Source organism: Rhea pennata, chromosome 7 (assembly GCF_028389875.1).
Source record: "Rhea pennata isolate bPtePen1 chromosome 7, bPtePen1.pri, whole genome shotgun sequence".
Lineage (NCBI taxonomy): Eukaryota > Metazoa > Chordata > Aves > Rheiformes > Rheidae > Rhea > Rhea pennata.
In genome coordinates this window covers 32,585,043-32,608,309 of record NC_084669.1, presented here as the reverse complement: position 1 = coordinate 32,608,309, position 23,267 = coordinate 32,585,043, and the positions used below count along the sequence as shown (strand labels likewise).

Here is a 23,267-nt window from a genome sequence, read left to right as displayed (position 1 = left end):
ATTTCTTTTCAATTTGCCTTATCACACAGGAAAAAAAGTTGCTGAACAATTATACCTCTAGAAATGAGAGGATGGTATAGAAGAATCTTAATGCAACCTCTGACTGGTACGAACTGATCATTTACTATCAGTTGATTTTTGTAACTTTATTAATTTGATCATTCCCTTAGTTCTAAAAATGCAGAACTTCACAGCAGGGCAAGGGAATATTAGCCTACTCAATTTTTCATTTCACAAGCAAACTTTCCATGTTATCTACAAAAGAACTCCTGAAAAGGCTATTTTCTAATCCATCTTCTAAACATACATACAGTTCACAAAAGTGAGTTTTCTGAAAACAGACAAATAAAGTAACACATTGCCCCGTGGATTCCTGTGACCTTGCTCATGGAAGTTTTGACTCTGATATGAGCCTGTCAAATACATCTCCACTATTAAGCATCAACAACAGAAAGAACTTAAGAGAAGCAGTATGATATACACTTAATATAAATATATCATCTCTATAAACTTCTATATTTCCCATTGTTTGAACGCAATTCATCATTTGGAAACATTAAAAAGATGCGTTCACACTCAAAAGTTACACATGAAATACACTGAAGTAAGATTTCCTAAGTATTCAGAGTTTATGAGATTTGTATTTAGCAATCAAATCACACCCTCTTTGTCATAACTCCATCGTAATCCCAATACGTCACTGTTCACAGCAGTAACTATGTAGCTGGCTGCACTGTGTAAGCATGAAAAATTATCCAGCAATCAATAAACAAATTCACGGAAAACAGAAACTAAAAATGACTGAACACAATGATGTAACGAGCATCCATCCACAGGGGAAAAGCCACAAATACTAGAGCCACAATGAGTGTGATTTCTTGCACTCTGCATGAAGCAAACTTGTGAAATATCCATCCAGCTGCAACAACGTCTGTTAAGTCTGGAAAAATTAATAGAAATCAGGGCCAGGTGAAATTCTTTTCTCTGGTGGACCTGTAAAAGTATCCCTTTGGTAACTGCCAATCACCAAATAGATCTGTAAAATACTACCGTGTTTTTGCAATTTGGACTTAGACACGGGGAAATCACCATCACAGTAATGTAAGAAGGCTTTTCAGATTGCTATTTCCCTTTCATGGGTTTGAGATTCAAATAATTGCCAGTCCAGTATAGTGACAAAAATTATTACGCATTTTATGTGTGGAAAAAATATAAACATCTAAACAGAATTTGGGATTAAAGGGCTCTGTCTGAAGTCAACCAAATTCAGAGCTGTCCTAAATTGTGGTGGCAAGTTGCATATTCCTAAATCAATATGAATGTACTTTATATTGTAGAGCTCAAATGTGCCATGAGAAAAACCAACAGAAAAGAGAAGAAAGCAATAAAACAGCCTTTCCTTCAATTATTTTAAATTCTCTTGTTGACTCTGTTTCCTGCTAAGCATTGTCCTTCTGTCCCTCAAGATGCAAATTACACCAGTTTAATGATGTGTAACTTACATTTCCATTTAAACCTATTATGAACTCTGCTCAACAGGTATAAATAGATTTGTCTCATTTGGCATCACTCCGGAAAATCTCCAGTTGTATGGACAAAGACAAGTCATCTGATTCCAAGTTTCTTTGTACCCATCAGATTTGTACCCACCCATAAATCTTCGGTGTTTTTAGAGTGATGTTGTGGGAAACATGGACTTCTGATGCTTCTATAGCAGATATGCAAAAATCACTATTATGCCTTTCCTAAGATGCCAACATCACTCCACTGGATCTTTGAAAACATGTTCCCATGAGACTAGTAACAAACAATAAGGCATTTGGGGCTGTTAGGTTGTACTTCATAAATCTCTTATGCTTGACCTTGCATCTGAAGTGGTTGCTATAAAGAAGTTTCTTTGTCCGAGAATGAATTCTTTTGCATTTAATCGGATCCAAACAACCCCCAAAACAACAGAAGGCCTGTTAGTGATGGCTATTTCCAGTTACAACCTTTTTTTTTTTTTTTTTTTTCTTCAGATATCCACTACAGGAGCTGCAAGTTACACTGAAACACCCTGAGAGCTCACTAGCCCATTTACTACATTCTCAGCTGAGGAGATGATAATTAATCATTTGGGGACAGTAGTTTCTTAAACCATTTCACACTGATTTGGCAAAACACATACCTTAAATCCTGAGTTTAATTTTCCAAAAGAGACACATATATTTAAGCTTTCAAAGAAATAGACTGTTGGAAATCCTAACATCTATCAATTCCCAAAGAATTTAATTGAAAATACTACAATGTTACTACTTTCTAAAGTGAAGTCACTCATTTAAGATTCCTCACTAGACACATCATTAAAAATTGAGTAGAAGAACAGCAAAGTAAATAACAGATCCTCCTCAGATTCTATCTGGAGACTTGCTGTCCTCTGAATCTACTTCTAGCGGCAACAAAGAAGAAAGCAGCTCAAGATTCTTTTCAAAAAAAGGTTTTTTGACTTTTATATGATGAAAAATTACCTTTTAATGAGAAATACGAAGACAGTGGAAACCATATGATACAAAATACAGATTTTAGGGGATCTATATGAACCATAAAGCTAACCCCAAATAACATGCCAAATAACTGAAGAATGACCAACTCTAACCCTGATCTGTAACCCAGGATTGAAAGGATACAATAAAATAGAAAGCCTCAGTTCAGCGATAACTGCTCTATTCAGCCAAACTGCAGCTGCCTTTGCATCCGTTGCTATTGCTAAAGCAACTCAAAGCAGCCACCAGGCTGCTCTGATTTTTTTTTTTTTTTTTTAATGGCAGGTAAGATACCTGGGAGCCATTGCATTAATTGAGAATGTCAAAAACAAAGGGAAGTTCTAATATCCTACAACCAGCAACTGGGAGGAAAACCATTGGAGCAGTCATCTTGACAGCTTTACATCACCACAATATTCTTCTACAGTAATGTAATTTCACTTGGCTGGTTCACATAGTTTGGGGTTTATCTCGGTTGCTGTCACAGTACCAAAAATAGTGCAGTGAGGGCTGCAATGCACTGTCTTTAGAAAGACACATACGACACTAACTCATGTAGCTTTTCCTCTGTGAAACACTAAAAGCCAAACACAATCTAATGATACAAATCAGAATTTGTTTTTAAATGTCACCTTTTTCAGATATTAAAATATATTCATCCAGGCGGAAAAAGAAAGTCATTTTTTTCCAAGTTAGAATTTTCAACATTACGAGACACATTTGCTACGATCTTTTGAAGCAGAAATGTTTGATGGGGAAGGATCAACTTTGCAAAGAGCACCTAGGCATCTTGGACTAGAAATCCTCTTACTATCTACAGATATTAACAATTAAAAACAACTCTTCTAGAAACGGGTAACTCTCACAAAAAGAGCAAAGGCTTCGTTAGACCTTCTGAAACAGAAAAATTTCTACTTTGCGTTGTCTTGATAATTCAATGGATCGGTCATATCTCAGCTATATGAAGGCAAAAGAGTAAGTTCTCAAAGTCAAGCTAAAAAGCTGACGCTGAATGACAGTATTTGAGTACTTTAATTCAAACCAATTCCTAACTTATTGTGAGGTATTTTATTTCCACAGAAATGCAACAGAAGAGAGAATTCTTATTTCTGTATAACCACCACAAATGATAGAAAAATCTCAGGAAATAATATATTAGTTGCACACATTAAAGTTAATTAAGCAAAAATACAATAGCATGTTTTTCTTCTGAGTTCTGAAGTGTGAATGTGGCCCTATCCAACCTCCAGCTATAGAAGGCTCTTTTAAAGGATCAAGACAATAAACCCCTACTGAGCAAATAATGCACCTGAATCTCAAAAATTTCTGTTCTCTATATCACTATATTCAAAAGAGACAATGCAATCGAATAAAGGAAATACAAACACAAAAGGATTTATAAAATGATCAAATCAAGGCCAGTGTTTGTTAGGCAGTGTAAGTGATACTCCTCCAGGATGACTACTGTATTTTAAATTCCACCTTGTTAGCCTTAGCCACATAAGTAACATCGCATTATTCATGTTTCTTTACGCGTACAAAAAACGAGTGAATAGTCTCAGTCTCTTAAACGTCTCTTTCCCCTTTCCCCTCCAAATCCTGCCAAACTAACTTCTAATAGACCAAACATATTTTAGAATATTTTCCGAATGAGTATCCTTGTAAAACCAATTCTTACGCTAGATAAAAAGAGATTGCCTTGTTCTATAAATCCTGTTAGAAGGATAAATCCTTTTAAATCTTCTCCTTGTTTCCTCCCTCCCCATGTCTAATACAGCTACTGTGCTTTTCTGTAGGATAATATGCATTCCTCTTTTACGTCCAAATTTAAGAAAAAAAGTTTTGAACATAAAACATTACTTATTTATAACTATAATATTTATATTCATACGTATCAAGTGGTTCTGAAATGTGCAAACACATTCGTCTTCCTCGATATTTTCTTAACTGTAGGTTTAATTTAGCTCTTTCCTATCATTCAGCACTATTATTTCCAGAGGAATACTCCACACTTCAAAGAAAAGAGAGTAGCACATTTCAAAAAAGAGAGCAGAACTAAACTCTGCAAGCACAGTTGTGCCTTCAGTACAACTGCCTTCAGCAGTGAGTGCACCCCTAAAACTGTGGCTAAGTACACTTCACTGAGCAACTTCCAGAAATTTTACCCAACCACTGGCAGAGATTCGAAGCTGAACGAGTTTATGAACAGGATACGAATCTTCCGGTTTCTGTACTGAAGAGCTTCTCTCAGTAAACACAAATTACATGGGGCTCAATTTTTTCCTTCTGTCTCACATGGAGGACAAACATACTCCACAGGTAGTCTCATGATTCAAACCAGGAGCAGGCCAATGCCTCAATCCTGCAGCTGGCAGCAACCAAAGTGCAGCCTCCTCGCTCCTACCGAGCAGGGCCCTGCTCTCCCCCGAGCCTTGTTTCTCCCTGCCTGCTGTCAGCTACAGGGCCAAAACTTTGCTCTGCAAGCAGCCATCTCATTTCATAAAGACGGCTCAGAGGCGCCGTCACTACCTGACAGGACGTGTAGTACAGCAACTAAAGGGCCGTGTAGAAGGAAAGAAACGCATTCAGCAATTGCACTGAGGGTTTGCTATTTGCCTAAATACTAACTCAACCCAGATGCTCATTTGCCTTTAACAAATGTGCTAAAGTGCTCATATATCATATATTTTGAGATCTTGCAGAGATGGGACTTCAGGGGCTTATTTTCTGCAAATGTGTTGAAGTTTGATTTCCACTAACATCAGTGGGAATAGACAATGTGAGTATGGCAGATCTGACAGCTAGTAGTAGCAAATAAAAGAGTTACACTGATGTATTTTGGAATATGATTACACCAGCAGAACTGTAAGGCTTTGGTTTATAGTTCAGGCATTCTCTCAGGGGATAATGAAGCCAACGTAAGGTTACACAAGAAATTAAATATATGTATACAAAGAAAGTCACTGTAATTAGTAAATAGAAAGTCACTATAATTAGTAAATAGAAAACAAATAGTCCCATTATAATATTTTGATGATTCCATTTTTGGCTTAGATTTGAAATTCACACAAGTGATTTGTTGGACCATATATGCTAATTTTTAAAAGTTAAAGATAATAAAGCCCAACCATTCCTTTGCTACTTAGAAAAGGACAGTAGCTACATTAAAAAGGAAAAAGTTCAAGCCACATTCATTCCTAGGACAAGATCACTGAATTTCATGGAATTACACTGGAATACATTTTGTACAGAATATACAGCCTCTAATTTAAAAGCAAAGGCTGCCGTCCAAAAGATTTTATACATATTACTTGCAGCAATGTTCATGTGCAATATTGATGTGAGATACTACTGTCATAACTACTAATACTTCTGTTACACCCCGGAAGAGGAAAACACCAACAAACGTTAGCTTGGGAGGTTAGTCTCCCTGAGCTCACTTTGTTGCCAACGGAGAGGGATAGTCTCCCAGAGAGGATAATCTGAAAACCTACAGTTAGGCTAACACATTTGACTTTCCTCAGGAGAAGCCTATTTCTTTTCACTAACCAAAGAGGGAGGCCACAGAAGTTAAGAGTAAGCTGAAGTTAGCCTCTGTGATTACTTCACAAATTATATTTGCTGATTCTCACGATTCATCTGCAACAGCCCCTCTGATGACTTCCAAGATTCCCATCAAGAGGAACAAGAGAGAGAACGGGGTGGGGAACGTAAACATTACATCACAGCCAATTTCTGAACTTCTACCACAAAAACAATCTACGTCTTATTGACTCAGAAATACCCTCTGGACTGATACTTTAAAAGCAATAAACTTTTCAAGAATAATTTATTCTGAATTTCTGTGTCAAATATCTTCAGTGTTTTTCACCTGGCCCCACAACTTTTTTTCTGAAATTAACAGGATTCAATGTCAGCTCCATTTCAGCTTGACTGTGAGTACCTCTTGCTGACTGCAATTATAAAATGTGCTAAGTTATTAAATAACTGTAACATTTAGTTAATTAATAATACATTAAATTTCATCATCAAACTAATTTCTCAAAATGATTGTTTCCTCGCTTTTTACTACCATAAAAAAAATCCAAAGATAACTCTTCAAGGGATTAGTCTTCTGTTGTTATCAGCTGACAGTGCCAGTTCTTCTTTTGATTTTTGATCTATCCTTATTTGAAGCATACATTTAAGTAACATTAGATAACATCTTCAGAAGTATCTAAATGACTTGGAGGAGTCTTGCTGTCAACCAGTAGGATTTAAGTTGAGCTACCTGAGTGCTTACGAAAACTTGATTGCAAATATCTAACAATTCATAGCTATGGCTGACGGTGAACTGTGGAGGCACACGAGGCACAAACCCAAAGAATAAAGCAAAATCTTACCGAAAATCTGGTCAGCAAAACTTTGTGCAGCACATAACGTGGCAAGGTTGACCTTATTCTTTTACTGAGATTAAATCTTTGCTGGTATCTTCTAGCCTTGATATTGTTTAATATTTACACAGTTTTAATTCAAATTTAAACCACATTTTTGGACATCAATTGCAGGCAAAAGATTTGACTGAATACTAAAATGCAAATTCAAGCAAGTCTCTGTAGGTATTTTTATAGCTTTTTAGAGCTTCTCTTATCCCTCATGGATATTTTTGGAAGACAATTTTTCTGGCAACTGGATGCCTCAGTGCCTCTATAGAGCACTTTGCATCCCACAAGACTGAACCCCTATTATCATTATGCCTTTGTTCCTATCTCCTTTTGCCTTTTATCCTAACTCAATAAAAAGCTCAGCTAAACACACATTACATGCACATACAATTTAATCTTCATTGTGTCAAAAAAAATAAGGAGAAATTAAGAAAAGAAGGAATTTCATTATCAGGAAGGTTGTGAATAATCATGTAGGTATACATTCTTTCACTAAGGTTAGGCAAAGCTGTAGGACACTAAGAAAAGAACCAGCCTAAAATATTAAATTGACATGCTATCATCCCCTTCCTCCAAGATCTGCAGATCTACTGACCTGTACCATGCTTTAAGGACTATTCCTTGCAAATCTTCATGGTAAAGAGCTGAGGAGACATGGTGGGATCTACTTTTACAACCCATGAGTGCCAAAAATGAGTAAAATGACTTGGCCAATGAGCTGTGATGAGGGCAAGCAACACTAACCATGAGCATCTTGCTCCATCTCTTCACCCTGCCTGGTGAGTGACCTGTCTACACAAAAAGATTTATACCAATATACTATTCCCAGTAAAGTTCTCTTAGGCTGCTTATACTAAAGAAGCACTTTTATTTTTTACTGTGCTTTATCATTTCGATGCAAAATAAGCTTCTGTGGAACTTTTGGTGGAATGAGAAATACCATGTGGTAAGAACGGCCACATCTGCATTACATCACTTACTGGCACACTATACCCCCAACCATCAGAGCAAGGCTAGTGCAATTCCACCCTGTTGAAATCAAAAAGGATATTATAGTAGACTGAAAACATTAAGCCAACACAGTATTTACTGCTAATTAAAGTAATGCTCCCATTTTGCTCAGCCCAGCAAGCTTACAGTACATGGTGGTAAGTGGCTCTTCTCAGCATGTGTTGACTGCAAGATGCATTTTAAAAACAAATGTTAATTAAAATGAGTATATTTTAGCTGCTGAAAAGGAAACAAGGTAATAAAGGAAGTGAAAAGCTGCAAGCAATCTTCTAACTTGCTTTAAATGTGATTGAAGAAATAAAATGAATGATACAGCCACTTACATATACTAGAATTTGAGTATAATGCATATAGACAGTTATAAGGAAATTCCAGATTTTGAAAGCTAACAACTGCATCAGAAATACTACTATAAAATCAGTTCGATTTATCACATGTACTTCTTTTTTTTTTTATTTATTTAGCAAGAGAAGTTTGCATTGTTGGGTATCTATGGACCCTTATGAAATTCTGTATGGCCATACGTCAGACTACACTCAGACTCATTCTGTGGTGTATATTTGGAAGGATTGTATCACAGTACTAAAGGAGTTCGGTACAGCCCTGCTGGAAAACAGAGAGTGGCATTTTTCTGCGTGCAGCCTTCCACCCTGTTGATTATTAAAGGGGAGATTTTGGAGCACAAAGAGATCTATAGCATTTTTATAGCATAAAGTTTTTTTCTTGTTATCACAAGCAAGTACTGCTGCCTGTGAGACTGTGGATTTCTCCATGTCTCCAAGATTAACAACGGAAGAAAACTGACCTTATAGATGAAGGCACTGACTATAAGACCCTGCATAAGTTGCTTGGGGCCAGATTCCTATCCAGGTTACACTGGTCTAGGTCACTGGCCTAACCGGTTCAATGATCTTCATCTAACACAGTGTAACTCAGGGCAAAGCATTGTCCTTAATTTTTTATTGCTTTTAATATTTACTGTGTATACAGAAGAGAGCAGCCTTTTGGACACGATTTGTGTTTTAATACATCACTGAACAAGAGAGAGAGTCCTCTTTTCTTTTAATTATTAGTAAAAACCTAACACTCATACTAGTTTGCCTCATTCTTATTGGATAAGCAGCCAGGCATGCCATTTATCGCAGCTGTGTATTAACCAAAACTAAAAATGTGTTATCTATCTCTAGTTAAGTAACATGAGTTCAAATCTCGTGAAGGGGCAGCCTGGTATTCACATGAGCTTTAATTTGACCTGCCAGCTTGTCTGAAAACTACGACTGCCTTGGTCCCACAAGGATTTTGATTTAAGACCCACTTTTCTTTCAAGTGAAACGAAGCCCACGGAGAATGGCAGAATTTGTTACTTGAAGGACAGCAGGGAGAAATCAAGGCTGGGGAATACAATTTTACTAAGCATTTTTCTTGAGAAAGTAGGGTGCTCAGCATGAGTGGGCTATTGTAACTCACTGGATATACTGGCAGTCTGCAGCATGAATGAGCATTTCTTCACTTCACTGCGCAAGTAGTTACTGTATGCCTTCGCACACTATTTCTTGTAAGGAATAGGATTTGGGTCTGTTTTACACCAGTCTGTGCTTTTTAACAGCAATTTCAAATATATTACATAATCTCAGTATTTGCAGAAATTCTACTATATAACTAACTTGTACTTTTTTCTTCTTTTTTTAACTTCATTCTTATGCAGGTTTCAGAGTTTCTCTCAGTCCTTGACAAATGATGGACATGGGTTTTGAGGGCTTTTTTGGCAGGAGTTGGAGCTGTTCTGTTTTGTTTCATTTTCAGCTGTTTCCCAAGGCAATCCAATATAGACAAACCAGATGTGGTTCTGTCCGTTGGTTCACTGTTAATAACTTCTGAACGTCTGACAGGAGTAGAGCGCTTGTAGATAATTAAGGTTGCTACCAGTTTCTTTAAAGTAGGCAGACATGAAGAAAAGAGAGGGGGTCATGTTAGGTACTTCCTATCACAGGGAAGGCAAACATATGAGCATAAGCTTTTAATAGAGGTTAGAAAATGTAAAGGTCACAGAGTTTTCACCATGCTGGAATTCACCCCGACTCAAAGATGATACACTATACAAATTCTGTAGGTTTATTGAAAGTCTTCGCTCCAGCAGACTTTTTTACTGCCATGGTGGCATTTGTAACAGAGCTCACACGTAGATTCTCTGATGTCTTATGAAAGGGACAAAACTCAAAATGAAGTCTGGGCATAAGTAAATTTAAAAATAATATAAGTAAATTTAAAAATAATCTGTAACAACTCTGAACCATCAGATTCAAATCCACTGAAAATCCACTGTCCTCAATAGCTCCAACACTCACAGAATTATTTTTCAGAAAGCACAGCTCAGCTGGATGTTTTAAACAGATCCCTTTATGAAGTCTTCCGTAGTCTTACCACCTAAGCTATCAAACAGCCATTGGATGGTAACAGGTTATTGGTCACTCTCCTGCTAAGACAAAATTGAATTATTGGCCTAAAGTGGAATAGCTGCACAACCTATTACAAATTCATTAAGCTGACCAAGTCGCTTGGAGATGTTAGTTAAAAATAACTCTTATTTAGATCCATCTTACATGTTTTGGATTTAGAAGCATCCTAAGTAATACTTTCCAACTCACACCCTCTACTATGTGAACTAAATATAACAAGCCTACTAAGATAAACTGAAGGATTTAGGTTCACTGCATTGCCTTACTGCTTCCATCTCAAGCACTGCATACTTGCGTTAAGGCTAACAGCCTCACCCAGAGAGTCTGGCCAGGTAACTGCTGGTTTGCTCAAGGAAACAACCCAGCAACCACCTGAATATTTACAGAATATACAAAAATAGAAGGAGCAGAGTAAGTATTTTATTTTTCACACACAGGGCCTGATTGTGTCTTCCTTGCACCTATACAGTTATGAGGAAGCACAAAGGACTGGACATGTTTCTACTGCAGAGGTCATGTTTGGGGACCCTGGCTATTTGATGCATCACAAAACTTGAAATTACACTCTCATATTCTAGAAATGTTGCTATATTCAGACATCTGGAGAACAACCTTTTAAGCCCTGAAGTTGCAACAGGTGGCACAAAGCAGTTCCACAGAGAAAGCAAGGCAATGTATTCAGTTTCAGGTGCCCCCCTCTAGTGGGGTACAGGAAGCAATATACAGACAAATTTTTCCTGACCTGCAACAAACCTGAGAAACTTATTGCCTGTGTGTGAAGTCCTACTGTTCAAATCTGTCCCGCCATGAAGGGTGAAATGGTGGCTGTCTCATCAGAACACACAAGGCTCTGGCTAAAATTCCAGACTGTATCACACAGGCAGGCCAGAGCTTCTCTTTGAAGTAATGAATCCACTGAACAGATAGGTTTGGGGATTTCCAATTACTATGATCGCAGACAAGTCTCGAAATTACACTGTAAGTTTAAAAGCTAAAACTCTGTCAGAAATATTGACACTCAGAAAGCCATATGTTTACTAGTGCGCTTTAATATTAAATTACTGACATAAATTCCATCATAAAAGTGTAAGTGCATTTTCAATATTTACTTTATGTTATCAGATGCACCTTATTAGCAACAAAATACAATCTGCCACACACGCTGTTCTTAATTTTATCCTCCACTCTCTATAGGCTCATGTATAATTTTCCTTTAGATAAATTAGATGAAACAAACTAATAAAGGACCAAAGACACAGCATGAATTACTCCACTGATGCACATACACTAGTACTTATGTTTGTCCAAGATTGAGGCAACTTTCTAATGTGTTTTTATCCTGCTGATTTTGATGTCCATATGTCTTCAACTACGAGCACACATAAAGAGAAAGATAAAAATGAGAATAATCCTCTAAAAATGTATTTCTAGCCCAAAACCAAGGATAGACAAAATCCAGACAAATAGCAATTTCAGGAGAGAAATTCTGCATTAGAGATACATTTGTATAAAGCTAAGATTGAACATACACAACAAAAGACAGGAAACTATGGTAGCTGCAAGATCTTGATCATGTATGTCGTTATGAATGTAAATTTATTGTACAAAATGTCTTATTGAAGTCAACCGAATAGCTCAAGGAATAAATTTATGCAACATCTCTGACAATTGCAAACTGCAGAATTCTCTCAACTAGAGTGCATTGATATACAAAGCTTAACGCGGGAATTCCTGAAACCACGCTTCCACTCCTATTGCTGCCAGCTCTATCTGACTTAACTGTACTGGATAACTAAACTCCAGATGCCGATCTGTACTGAAAATTAAGAGAGTGCAATTCTCATACTGCTTACCTTCTATCATTCTGCAGAAACAAAAGAGTAAGGCTGCACTAGTTTTAAGGTTTCCGCTTTCTGGCAGTAGCCAAAACCGTCAAGGCTCAGAGAGACTGTGGGTAGGTTACAAAAACAGTATAGCTAATCATTGTTTTTGAAAACATCCATTCAGAACAGCTTACTCATTCAAGCATAAATAAAACAAGAACACTCTGTGAAAACAATAAACTAAAATTGATTAATGATTCAACTACTGAGTGAAAATTGACTCAGCTATACAGACTACAATGCATTCTAACCAAACCTACAGGCCTAAAAGAAACATTTCCAAGGTCAAATAAAGGATGCTTCAGTGTGTAGTAAAACATCATATGGAAACCACAGAAAGTGATCTTGGAGCAGAGCTTTCTTAGTTTCAGTATCATAAACACTTAATTTGTTCATACCTTTCGATAATAGAGACATATTACATGTTATTGTCCATCATGATTTTGTTACATGATATTGTATATCATGCAATGACAATGTTAGTGCTGTTTTGTCAGACGTGTCTCTATTTGGAAAAAGTGGTCTGTAAGTGAAATACTTCAAACCTTTCTCAAAAGACAAAAAGAAAATCTACTGGATGATTCTGGGCTGTGTTCAGCCAGAATTAAATATAGCCTTCTAAATCGCACGAAGCACAAAAGGCCAAGCATGCTGGCAGCACAGCAGACATATCCTCTGTACAAAGTGGACTAGAAAAAGCAAGCCCACAGTGAAAGGGCTTCTAAAGAATACCTCCTCAGCTGTGGTTAAAGACACTGGAACTACTCCCGCAGCACAAAGAAAACCAAAGCTTGCCTTATTCAGAAAGCTGGGAACTCCAAATCTGTTAAATACAGGCCATAATAAAAGGTGGAGGAAATCACGAGGAACGGGTAAAGGAGGAGAACTTTCTAGATTTGGGAAGAGAAAAACAGAAAATTAATGAGGCGGAGAAATCCCAGAAGGAAAACCCAAGGTCAGGAAGATAGGTACGGCAAACCTTTGGAGACAATTTAAAACAATGATGTCTGACTGAAACCAATTCAAAAGTGAATGAGGAAATACTAGAGGTGTCTAAAGAAGAACCTGAGGCAGTGCCCCGTCTCTACTTTTTTTTTTCTTCCCTCCATGTTACCTAACAAAAGCAAAATTCTGCTTGTTCTAGAAGCTATGGCTCTGGGACCAGGGAGCAGTGAGAAAGAAGCTTTAAAAGCCAAAGTGTCCTATAGATCAGTCTCTGATCTAGATTATACCAACATAAATGCAGGATAATTAGTGAACTAGAGAAGCTAACTTAAAACCCAATTTACCAGAGGCGGCAAAGATATTAGATTAATGGCCTAAGAAGAAAATGGCTACATCCAGATTAAGATGGAAGAAAAACAGATGAAGAGGTTATTAATGGCTCTACTCTTGCTCGAGAAAAATAGTTCTTGCCTTTGATATTACCAATGATATATGAATTTTAAGTGAGGGGGCTGTTTGGCATTCTTGCTTCTCAGTGCTGGAGGGAATAGTGTTTGTCTTTTCTAAATGATTCCTCATGCCGTTGCATTTACTAGGAACTTCTCATTTTTTGACTGGGAGACAACAAACAAACCAGGCTGATAAATGGCAAAGCATCAAAGGAGTTCAGGTATCTACTGTGCTTCCACAAAGCCTGTGGCTAATTCCAGGCTAAATTAACATTTTTATGAATGATCTAGAAAAGAGATCGCATTTCTGTATTGTAGACAACATTAAAATAGAAGGAGCTGCAAATGCAAGATAGTTTAGAAACACAGACAGAAAATGATAAAATGGATTCTATTAGAGAATAAACAAACAATACATTTGGGAACTATAACCTGAAGCAAACACACAAAGCAGAAGGGACATACACAGGAGACAGCAATGTTCAAAATGCCCTAATTATAATAATGGATAGAAATTAACTGCAAAAAACATATTATACATTTGAGTTTCTACTTATGAATATCTGCTTACAACACTGGGAAAAAGCAGTGCTTTTGTATGTGAATCTGGCATAATTACACATCAAGTGTTTCAGTTGCTTTACAGAGGAACTAGAAAAGTTTTAGAAAGAATCAATCGGGGCAAAAATGAAATAGCAAGTAAGATTTAAATAGCTAATCAGATATAGCTTTGTCACTTGCCAGTTAAAACAGTCAATAATGAATTACACAGAGCTGAGTGCCATAAACCTCTAAAGGGACGAGAAGAAAAAGTAAGAAAGATGGGAAATGACTGAAAAATTAAAGAACACTGAAGAAGAATGGGAATGACCAAATTTGCTGACACAGAAATGTTGAATAGTTAGTTTGCAGCAAAGCCTCACAAGTTATTACTGGCATAAAGATATTACTGGTATAAAACAAGGGAGAAAAAATACCAGCAATGGTGAGATGAAGTGAAAGGAATAAGCTAATAATTAGCTTTCTTCTTTTCCACTGTTCTGAAGATTATTTATGTAGACTTCAAAATAGTTTTTTAGTCCCACTTAGTATTTCTTCCATATCCTAACATTGAAGGATATTACATATAAAAACCTTAGTCTCTAGAAAGAATAGAAAGCTAATACTACAATAAGAAAAATACTTACTGCATGCAACACATGCAAAGCCATTACACATTTTAGGTTCTACCTGAAGTTGCATTACTGCTTGTCACAAAAAATACTTTGCTAATTTGAAGTTCAGTCAACTAAGAGAAAATTTCGTGGAAGCAATGCATTTCTCAGTTGGCCATTACATCACTCAAACTCTAGAAAAAGAATTCAGTTTGCACTCTGAAGAGAGTGTGTTTGAATCTTCAAACTCACACTTGATGAAAGAAATAACTGTGTGAATTTTGTGTCATTGCAAAAAATTGCAGTTATGGGCACTGCTCTGTTACACCGGATATGGAAAGAAGGATCGTTTATTCCTATGACCAGAACTTCCCTAAAAAAAAACAAAACAAAAAACAAAAAACAAAAAAAAAAAAACCCAAAAAAACACTAAGAAAATTTATCCAAGGTTTGTCTTCCAAATAGAAGAGATACATTACACGGCCATAAAATCTTCCTTCTACAAACTCTAGAAGTATGTGTCAGAATACTCTGATAAATCCAGTGTGATTGCAAACTTCTGAAACAGTTACAAGAACATGAGACATCCTGAAAAATCATGTAAAGCCACAGGTCCTAATAACAATTTTATTATTTTAACAGCTGTGTATATGTAAGTGGTTTACACAAGACATAAATGACATCTTGGCTTGTGTGATGTAATACACTTACACAAACTTGTTAGACTAAACTGTCTGGATGGTGAGAATTTTGATTTATGTAACTGAAACAGATGAAGACACCAGTTTGGATTCTGACCCTGAAACCCAGATACTATCTTCATATATTTGAAATGAATACAGAGAAAGGCTTAAAAAAATTAGAAAATATCAGAATGAAGCATACTTGAATAACCTTAAATTGGTCCCTTTGTATGTCTGGATTATGATATAGTCTTTAATTGCATGATTACATACTATTTTTCCAACCACATTCTATCTCATTCAGTATACATAATGAGTAGTCCATGCATAATAAACTGTATTTCTTGTAACAGCTTTTCACCATTGTTCAGTGTGTGTAGTCCCAGGACTTATTTGCTATCCATTACTCATGTTCTGTTCTGAAGACAAAATTATGAATTTCATCATGTTTTTTTTCCATGCATTTCATGGGTTTTCCAGGTTACTACTCTGCCAGTCTGCTTAACAAACAATTCATTGGTTCATTTTGAAAATATCTCTGTGAGGGGAGGCAGTAATATTACTTCTATTTGAAGCACAGAAAACTGAGGCTCAGAAAAGTTAAAAAATGGTTATTAACACTCATGTCTATTTAATATTGTCAAAAATCTGTTTTCTCCAAGTATTTAGAAGTAGGTAATGTTTTGTATGTTGAAAGTCCCACTCATACTTAAGTTAGCTTCAGCTGCCAAAACCCTGATACCAAGGAACCAGGATCAAAAGAACCAGAAAATGAGAAACACAGTAACTAATAAACCCCTGTGAAAAGCAGGTGGGTCTTGCTCAGTTTCACACACAAAGTCTGGCAGAGACTCCAGGTCAGAACCAGGTCTCTTTCTGGCCTTTCTTCCCCACCTGTTTACAACACGCCATTCAACATCTGCAGTAATCACTGTGCAACATTAAACATGCCAACCCCATGCCACTTCTGCACAGAAGACCAAACTTTCATCATTTCCTAGCTTCTAAGTGCTTAACTTGGCAACACTAAGAACCCATTTTATGCCTGCAATCTCCAAGGTTTTACAAAATGGCATCTGAAAAAAAATTAAAAATTCCACCTATGGCTTCATATCAATCCTCATGAGGGTAACTAGCAATGCTAAAACAGTTAGGCGCACAGCAACGAGCACACATACTACCATTTGAGCTATTAAGGCAACCATCAGCTGTACCAGACTGCCAACCTTCAAACAGATGAGCACTGAAAGGGGATGTCACACTTTGCCAGGGGATTTCAAAGAGATTTGTTGGAAGAACGAGGAGCACTAGGCATCTCAAGGTCCTGTCTGTCCTTGGAAGATAGGACAAATGGATATACATCGACTTTTCTGCTTGCCACACCAAAACACGGCCACTTCTGTCCTTTCCCTCAATTTATACCTGTCCCACCCCTTCTTCTACTTCCCAGTCCCACTTTAGACATCCTGCTTTTCATTCCTAAGGTTATCTCCATCCCAGCCTCTTTGCTTAGCACATCCTAATAATTCCTTTACTCCTAACTCCGTGTTCAAAGTTGCTCAGTTCCCCTATTCACATTCTCATACATTCTGGCTCTTCTTTGCAGCCAGGTCTCCACGTTTATCCTTCCCAGCCTCCCAATCCTAATTCCACCCTCATTCACCTAAAACATCTAATCTAGGTGAACATCCCCTCACTTTTTATCCCAGTTTTATTTGTCTAGGCATCCCACCTGCACTTGGATTACCTCCTCTGCTCCCACGTCTCCTTTTTTTCTAGTCTCAGTGAAGGTCATTTTGCCCACCTCTGCCTTCTCATTCCATCTAGTCCTAACTCAATCGAATATAACTCTCCCATTCTTGGTTGGCCAGCCTTAGCCTCCTCTAGCTCCAGGCCCATGACTTCTGGCCCAGTTTTTTTGCCCCTCTCCTCAATCCAGGTCTTCCTATTCTACAAATCCTAGTTCCAGCATCTTTACTGAAGGTATTTTGCCCTGTTTTTCTCCTTTTTGCATTTTAATAGCTGTCCTGCTCTTTCCTGCTGTCTATGCCAACTGTGAAAGCACACAAAGCAGACTAGAGCGTCACTGCTCTCACACAGGCAGGATGCTAGCAGCCCAAGTGCAGTATCTGTAGGGTGAGTGCTGCACAACCACAGTGTGCAGCTTCAGGAAATTCAACGCATAAAACCTAAGTCTGGTCCCCTAAGTCCATGAAAAGCACAATTTTCTCAAAGGCTTATAATTTTCTGAAGTCAGAGATATTTTCATAGCATTGGCTTGTTGCTTTGTGGCACAAGAGCCAACCACCTGTTGCAGGTTTAATCCCTGAGTAGGGCTAATACACATTTTATAAAGAAATTACCACAATTTTTGATACAAATTAAACATTCTTTCCTGGTCTAAGTCCACAGAAGTATGACTACAAATGTTCAAATATGTCGAAAGAAAAACTACACACAGGGATATAATATAATACACTTTTACTATACACAAAGTGAATTTTCAATACCCAAAGCAAACTCAGCAAAATTTTAACAAACTACATGTTATGTTATGCAATAGGCACTCTCAGAAAAAAAGATAATATCAAGCTGTGCTACTAGTCCCACCTAAAATAGTAACAAAATGCAAGGCACATCTGTAAATAACAGAGAATGTTGAAAGTCAGAGCTGATAATTGGCTTTATAATGTTGCATTCGCTTTAACCCAAATCCTACCAAGTGCTGATTTATAAAAACAGAAAGAACACACTGAAATGCATATATTTGTTCTTTACTTGAAATTTGTAAGCTTCCTAAATGGGTATGATTCATTAGGAGAGATGGCAATAATAGCAAAAAAAAAAAAAAAATAGAAAAAAGAAAAAAGAAAAGAAAAAAAAAGAGAAAAAAAGAAAAAAAAGTAAATAGATATGAAATGATGTTATAGTATTACTAACTGCTCACTCCAGTTCTTGGATTTCTGGCTCCTACGTATTATACTATAGGAGGATAACTCAGTTTTCTGAATACAAATGTTTCAAGAACCTTAAAAAACAAGAAAAATACGCTGTTATCTGAGTAAATATTCCATTATTGCTTGTGTTTGTACTGCGGCACTATCTTCAGAATTTATCACTATTTGATACGTAATGTTATTGTTTGGTTGGTTGGCTTTACAGCTATTACCGCTTAGAGATAAAGGACATTTTCAAAAAATAAAATTTAATGTATTTTTAATTCAATACAAGTAAAATATTGATGTTTATAACAGTACTCTGATTGATATCAGTGACACTAGAAAATCACCTTAAGAAATACATCTTTTACAAGTAAGATACCCTGAAATAAATCATAAGTATTTATAATATAAATGCACTAAACACATATATGCAATTAGAGGTCTAACCACCTTGCATTTACATGCTTACCTAGAAAGATTAATGTCTAAATCCTTTCCTATTTGTTTTTAGGTTCCCATTAAAACATGCTTTTTGATACATAAGTGCCACCTGTAGGAAATACTGAAGTATGCTCAAGTGCCATTTTATGCCAAATTAGGTACAGAGTTACATATTTTATATACCCTGTACAGGTGCCTCTTCCAGAAATTCAGTCACATATTTGCAGGAAGCAATGACTTGTATGGTAGTGGCTTACTGTTCACAAAAATTAGTTTGTAAAGCCTAATCCAAAGGAGAGAAAGCTGTTGTTTTACAATGACAACTAAGTATATGGGAATTTAATTTAAAAATGGTAAGCTTCTCCATTTGCTTGTCTGTTTGACACTATTCCATAGAAACTGAGCAGTGCTTATTTACAGTATGTTGAACCAAAATAAAAATCTGCAGCAGTTAGCGTGGAATAGAATTACTAGAATTACTTGGGGCAGACAAATACTAAGGATTGCATGATTTATCTATTTTAATTTCTATGTAGTACAAATAAAAAATGAAACACATATAAGAAAATATTTTAACAAAAGAATGGTCTAGCCTTTACTATAAATACAGTGCAGTTTTTCTCAGGAGTGAGTTAGGCATGAGTGGATGTAAGTGCATACGCTACCTTAACTCAAACCTTAAAAACCTTACAACAATCAAAGAATTTCTAATGCTGTCGTAAAAATAATTACTGAAAAGAGTTTTCAATGCCTTATCAATTTCTTGACTATTTCAAAAAAAAAAAAAAAAAAAAAAAAAAAAAGAAGAAGAAGAAGAAGAAAAAAGAAAGGAGTCTACAAAAATTCAGCATTCAGGTTATTAAGTCTTACTTAGGTAAGCAATCTGTTGTGAAATATTTCACCACAAATAATTTGTTAAAAAGAAGAAAAAAAGGTTGAGAAGGCAGGACTGACTTGTTCTATAACCATCACCTTACAACAGTTACATTCCAAAAATATATTTATGTCAAGGAAACGGTTCTGTTAATGCCGTCGTACCATTCGTTGACATAATATCCCAGTCCGTTAGCGCGCTGACAAGGCAATGCATTCCACACCCAAACCACATAGCATAATTAAGTGTGAAGTTTATATGTATACATATATATGTCAATGCCAAACGGGAAGATGAGACTAACTCAGTATACAAACACAAATGCAGTGCCACCCAGCAAGAAAGCAATCCCTTGTTTTTCTGAATGTGAGTTTCTGTCTTCCGTTTTGCCTGCTATTTCCTTTTGAAGCCAGTCGTTCTTGTGCACGAATGATCTTCCCCTCACCGACCGCCGTCAGCCTTCCGCGTTGTTCTACGCGCGTTACCTGTTCCGACCGCCCCCCGTCACAACCTGAAACCTGCCGAGTTACTGCAGCTCGGATAACCCTCCCTGGCCGCACCTGCACTTTAAACCTGGTCTGTCCGACGGGGCCAACTGCGCCCGGGCGGGCAGCGCCGGCCGCCGCCTGCCCGCGCCCGCGGGGCCGCCGCCCGCGCGCCGCTGTCCGCGGTGCTGAAGCCGCGCGGCCGCCCCGCGCCGCGCACAGCGGCCCGGCTGCCGACAACGCCGCGGCGGCCGCTGCCCGCCCCCAGACCCGGGCTCCCTCCGCGGAGCCTGCTCCAGCGGCCCTCCCTGCCTCTCCCCGCGCGAAACGCACCGCGCCCCAGGGCGGTGCAGCGGGCTCGCCGCGGCAGGCGCCCGGCAAGGCGAGGGACCTTCCCCGCGCCGCGGGGCAAGCGTCTCGCTCGCTTTTGTTCTCGGCGGCCGCAGGGGGGGGAACACCCGCGCCCGCGGGGCGCGGGGACAACAAAGGGCCGTGCGCCGCCGGGATTAATCTGCATTAGCGTCCCCGGGGGCAGCGGCTGCAGCATCTTGCGTCTGCAGGGATTAGCCTGCCGAGCCCGGACTTACCGTCCCGGTCGCAGAGCTGAATCGCCTCCAGGCTCAGGTTCTTGATCACCTCCTCGCAGGGGCTGGTGGGGCTGCTCATGGTGTGCGCCAGGCGCGGAGCCTCCATCGCGCCCCTCGCCGGGGCCGGGGCTCGGCTGCGGCTGCGGCTGGCCGGCTCCGCGGCGGGCGGCGGTGCAGAGCCGCGCGGCAGCGCTTCCCCGGCGCGGCGCCGTCCGGCTCGGCTCGGCTCGGCTCGGCGGAGGCGGGCGGGCGGGGAGCGGATTTGTCACCGCAGTGAGGCGGGGAGGGGGCAGCAGAGAGGCGCGCTCCTCGCACCCCAGGCTCCGCATTTAAAGGGGCCGCGCCGCCGCCGAGTCAAAGCGGCGGCTCAGGCCGCTCCCCGCCCCCCTCCCCTTATGTAACGGCGGCGGCGAGCGGCACCGCGCCCGCCGAGCGCCCCCGCCGCCGCCCCTCGCGGCCCAACGGCCGCCGGCAGCCGCGCGCGCGCGCGCCTCCTCGCCGCCGCGGCCGTTAGTAACGGCCGGCGCGAGGCGGGCGCCCCTGAGGCGAGGCCCGCGCGCGGCCCGCTTCACCCGCCGCCCTGCCCGCGCCGGGGAGAAAAAAAAAAAAAACAGAGGAATAAAAAGCCCCGGAGCCTGGGCTTCGCGGAGCCGGCTGCCGCTGAGGCTGTCGCACACCTCCACGCGTGTCCTGCCTGGCGCTCGCCTCCCGTGCTGCGCTTCCGTGCGAGGAGGGCCGCGGCAACGTGGGAGAGCCCACGGCCGTTGATTTTCCCTTCCTGAGCACGCAGCACACCGAAACCATTATCCCTAAATCACGCTCAGCGACCGATGCCCTATGCATTCACTTTGATCCTTCAGTTACGCGAGAACTTAAATAATGAAATACCGTTCATCACTAAATTGATGCAACAACAACAACAAAGCCCTTAGAACGTTATATATGGCAGGACAAGACACATGAATTAGTAGCTGCTGGCTATACTCCCTTCACTCTTTCCCCTTACTACAAAATCGTTTGTGCGAAGGAAAAACAACCTGCAATGTACCAACAGTAATTTTACCCATCTTTCGCTTCTCCCTCCTCTCTCAGCTGGGAGAGGCAATTCCATCCCAGATAGTGGCTTCCGGAGCAAGAACTGGGTTGGAAGGAGGAGCAAAATTCGTCAAAAAGCAATAGGGAAAGAAGCCCAAGCTGGTACAGCACAGCGGCACTTGCACTTGCAGCAGTGCAGCTGCCCCTCACCCGAGGGCCTTGCGCAGACGGAGGAAAAGGGGGCTCGGGGGCGCAGCGAGCTGCTTCTGGTTTACAGATCCACTTGGGGGTCAGGTCAGTAGCGCTCGGATGGGGTTACCAGCCTGCACATAAACCAGCCTCAGTCCGTTTGCCACGTCGCAATGAACATCCTGGCGCCTCTCTGCGGTTTCGCTGACCTGAAACGGACACTGCTCGGCCGGCGCTTTTGAGACGCCAGCACTTTTCCTTCGAGAAACACCAGTTCACTGCACACAGGCCCCAAGCAACATTCAGACAGTAACGTCTCCTGGTCAATGGCAGTGAGTTCGAAGAGGTCCTAAAGCTCCCGTTACCCATCTGGAAGTCCCAGAAGTGACCCAGTCCCCTCACCAAGGGCTGCAGCAGTCAGCAGCGTTAGCAAGCCCCATGCATAGCCAAATGCTCATCACCAGGCTTTCCGCTGGGCTCCAGGATTATCCTATTCTTTATCATGGTTTCTAAGGACACTAATCTGAGGAAATGAGCTCTGGTGTTATCTTTTGCAAAGCCACTGCCAAGTGCTGTTGTCTGGGAGAAAGGAGCAGATGCATCTTCCCAGAGCTGCAGTGCTGCATAGGGAGAAAGTTCAACACCAAGCTCTCCTCCTGCACTGCCTTCCCCTTCATCCCCTCGCTTCTTTCCTCTCTCATCTCCTATTTTTCCTCCTATTTGTTTCTCTGCTGCTTTTTTCCTCCTCAAAGCAAAGTGTGTGCAGAGGGGTCAGGCAGAGGAAACATGCAATGAGTGGGAAGGAAACCAAAAGGAAGAGAAAATGAAAAGAAAGCAATAAGAAACACTGAGGGAGAGTGTGAGTCAATGAGGGAGAGGTGGGAACGAAGAGGAATATATGAATGAATGCATAGACAGAATGAGGACAAATGCATGATCTGAGAGGGAAGAAATGAAAGTGGGTGAGACTGCATTCATCAGGTTTTAATTTTGGCTTTGACAAGCATATTCATTCCATACACAGAAGCAAAACCTTCCTACTCTATATTGCAACTGTTCTTAGCACACAATCATCTCCTACAAAAGACTGGAGAATTTCCTCCTTTGAAGATGGCGCATTTAGTCTCCCAACCTTATGTTCCACGTTCACTCCTTTCCACAACAGTGACAGACGTTTCAGCAGCTCA

The 23,267-nt window shown here is 39.9% G+C and overlaps 1 protein-coding gene across 1 annotated transcript in view; it reads right to left on the bottom strand.

Moving 5' to 3' along the window:
* PHYHIPL (phytanoyl-CoA 2-hydroxylase interacting protein like) overlaps positions 1 to 20,986 on the bottom strand; it is a 35,316-nt gene extending 14,330 nt beyond the window's left edge. The window contains 1 exon segment of the mRNA XM_062580336.1: positions 20,857 to 20,986. Coding sequence (XP_062436320.1) covers positions 20,857 to 20,962 — 106 coding nt within the window. The 5' untranslated portion in view covers positions 20,963 to 20,986.
* Between the last annotated feature and the right edge of the window lie 2,281 nt (positions 20,987 to 23,267).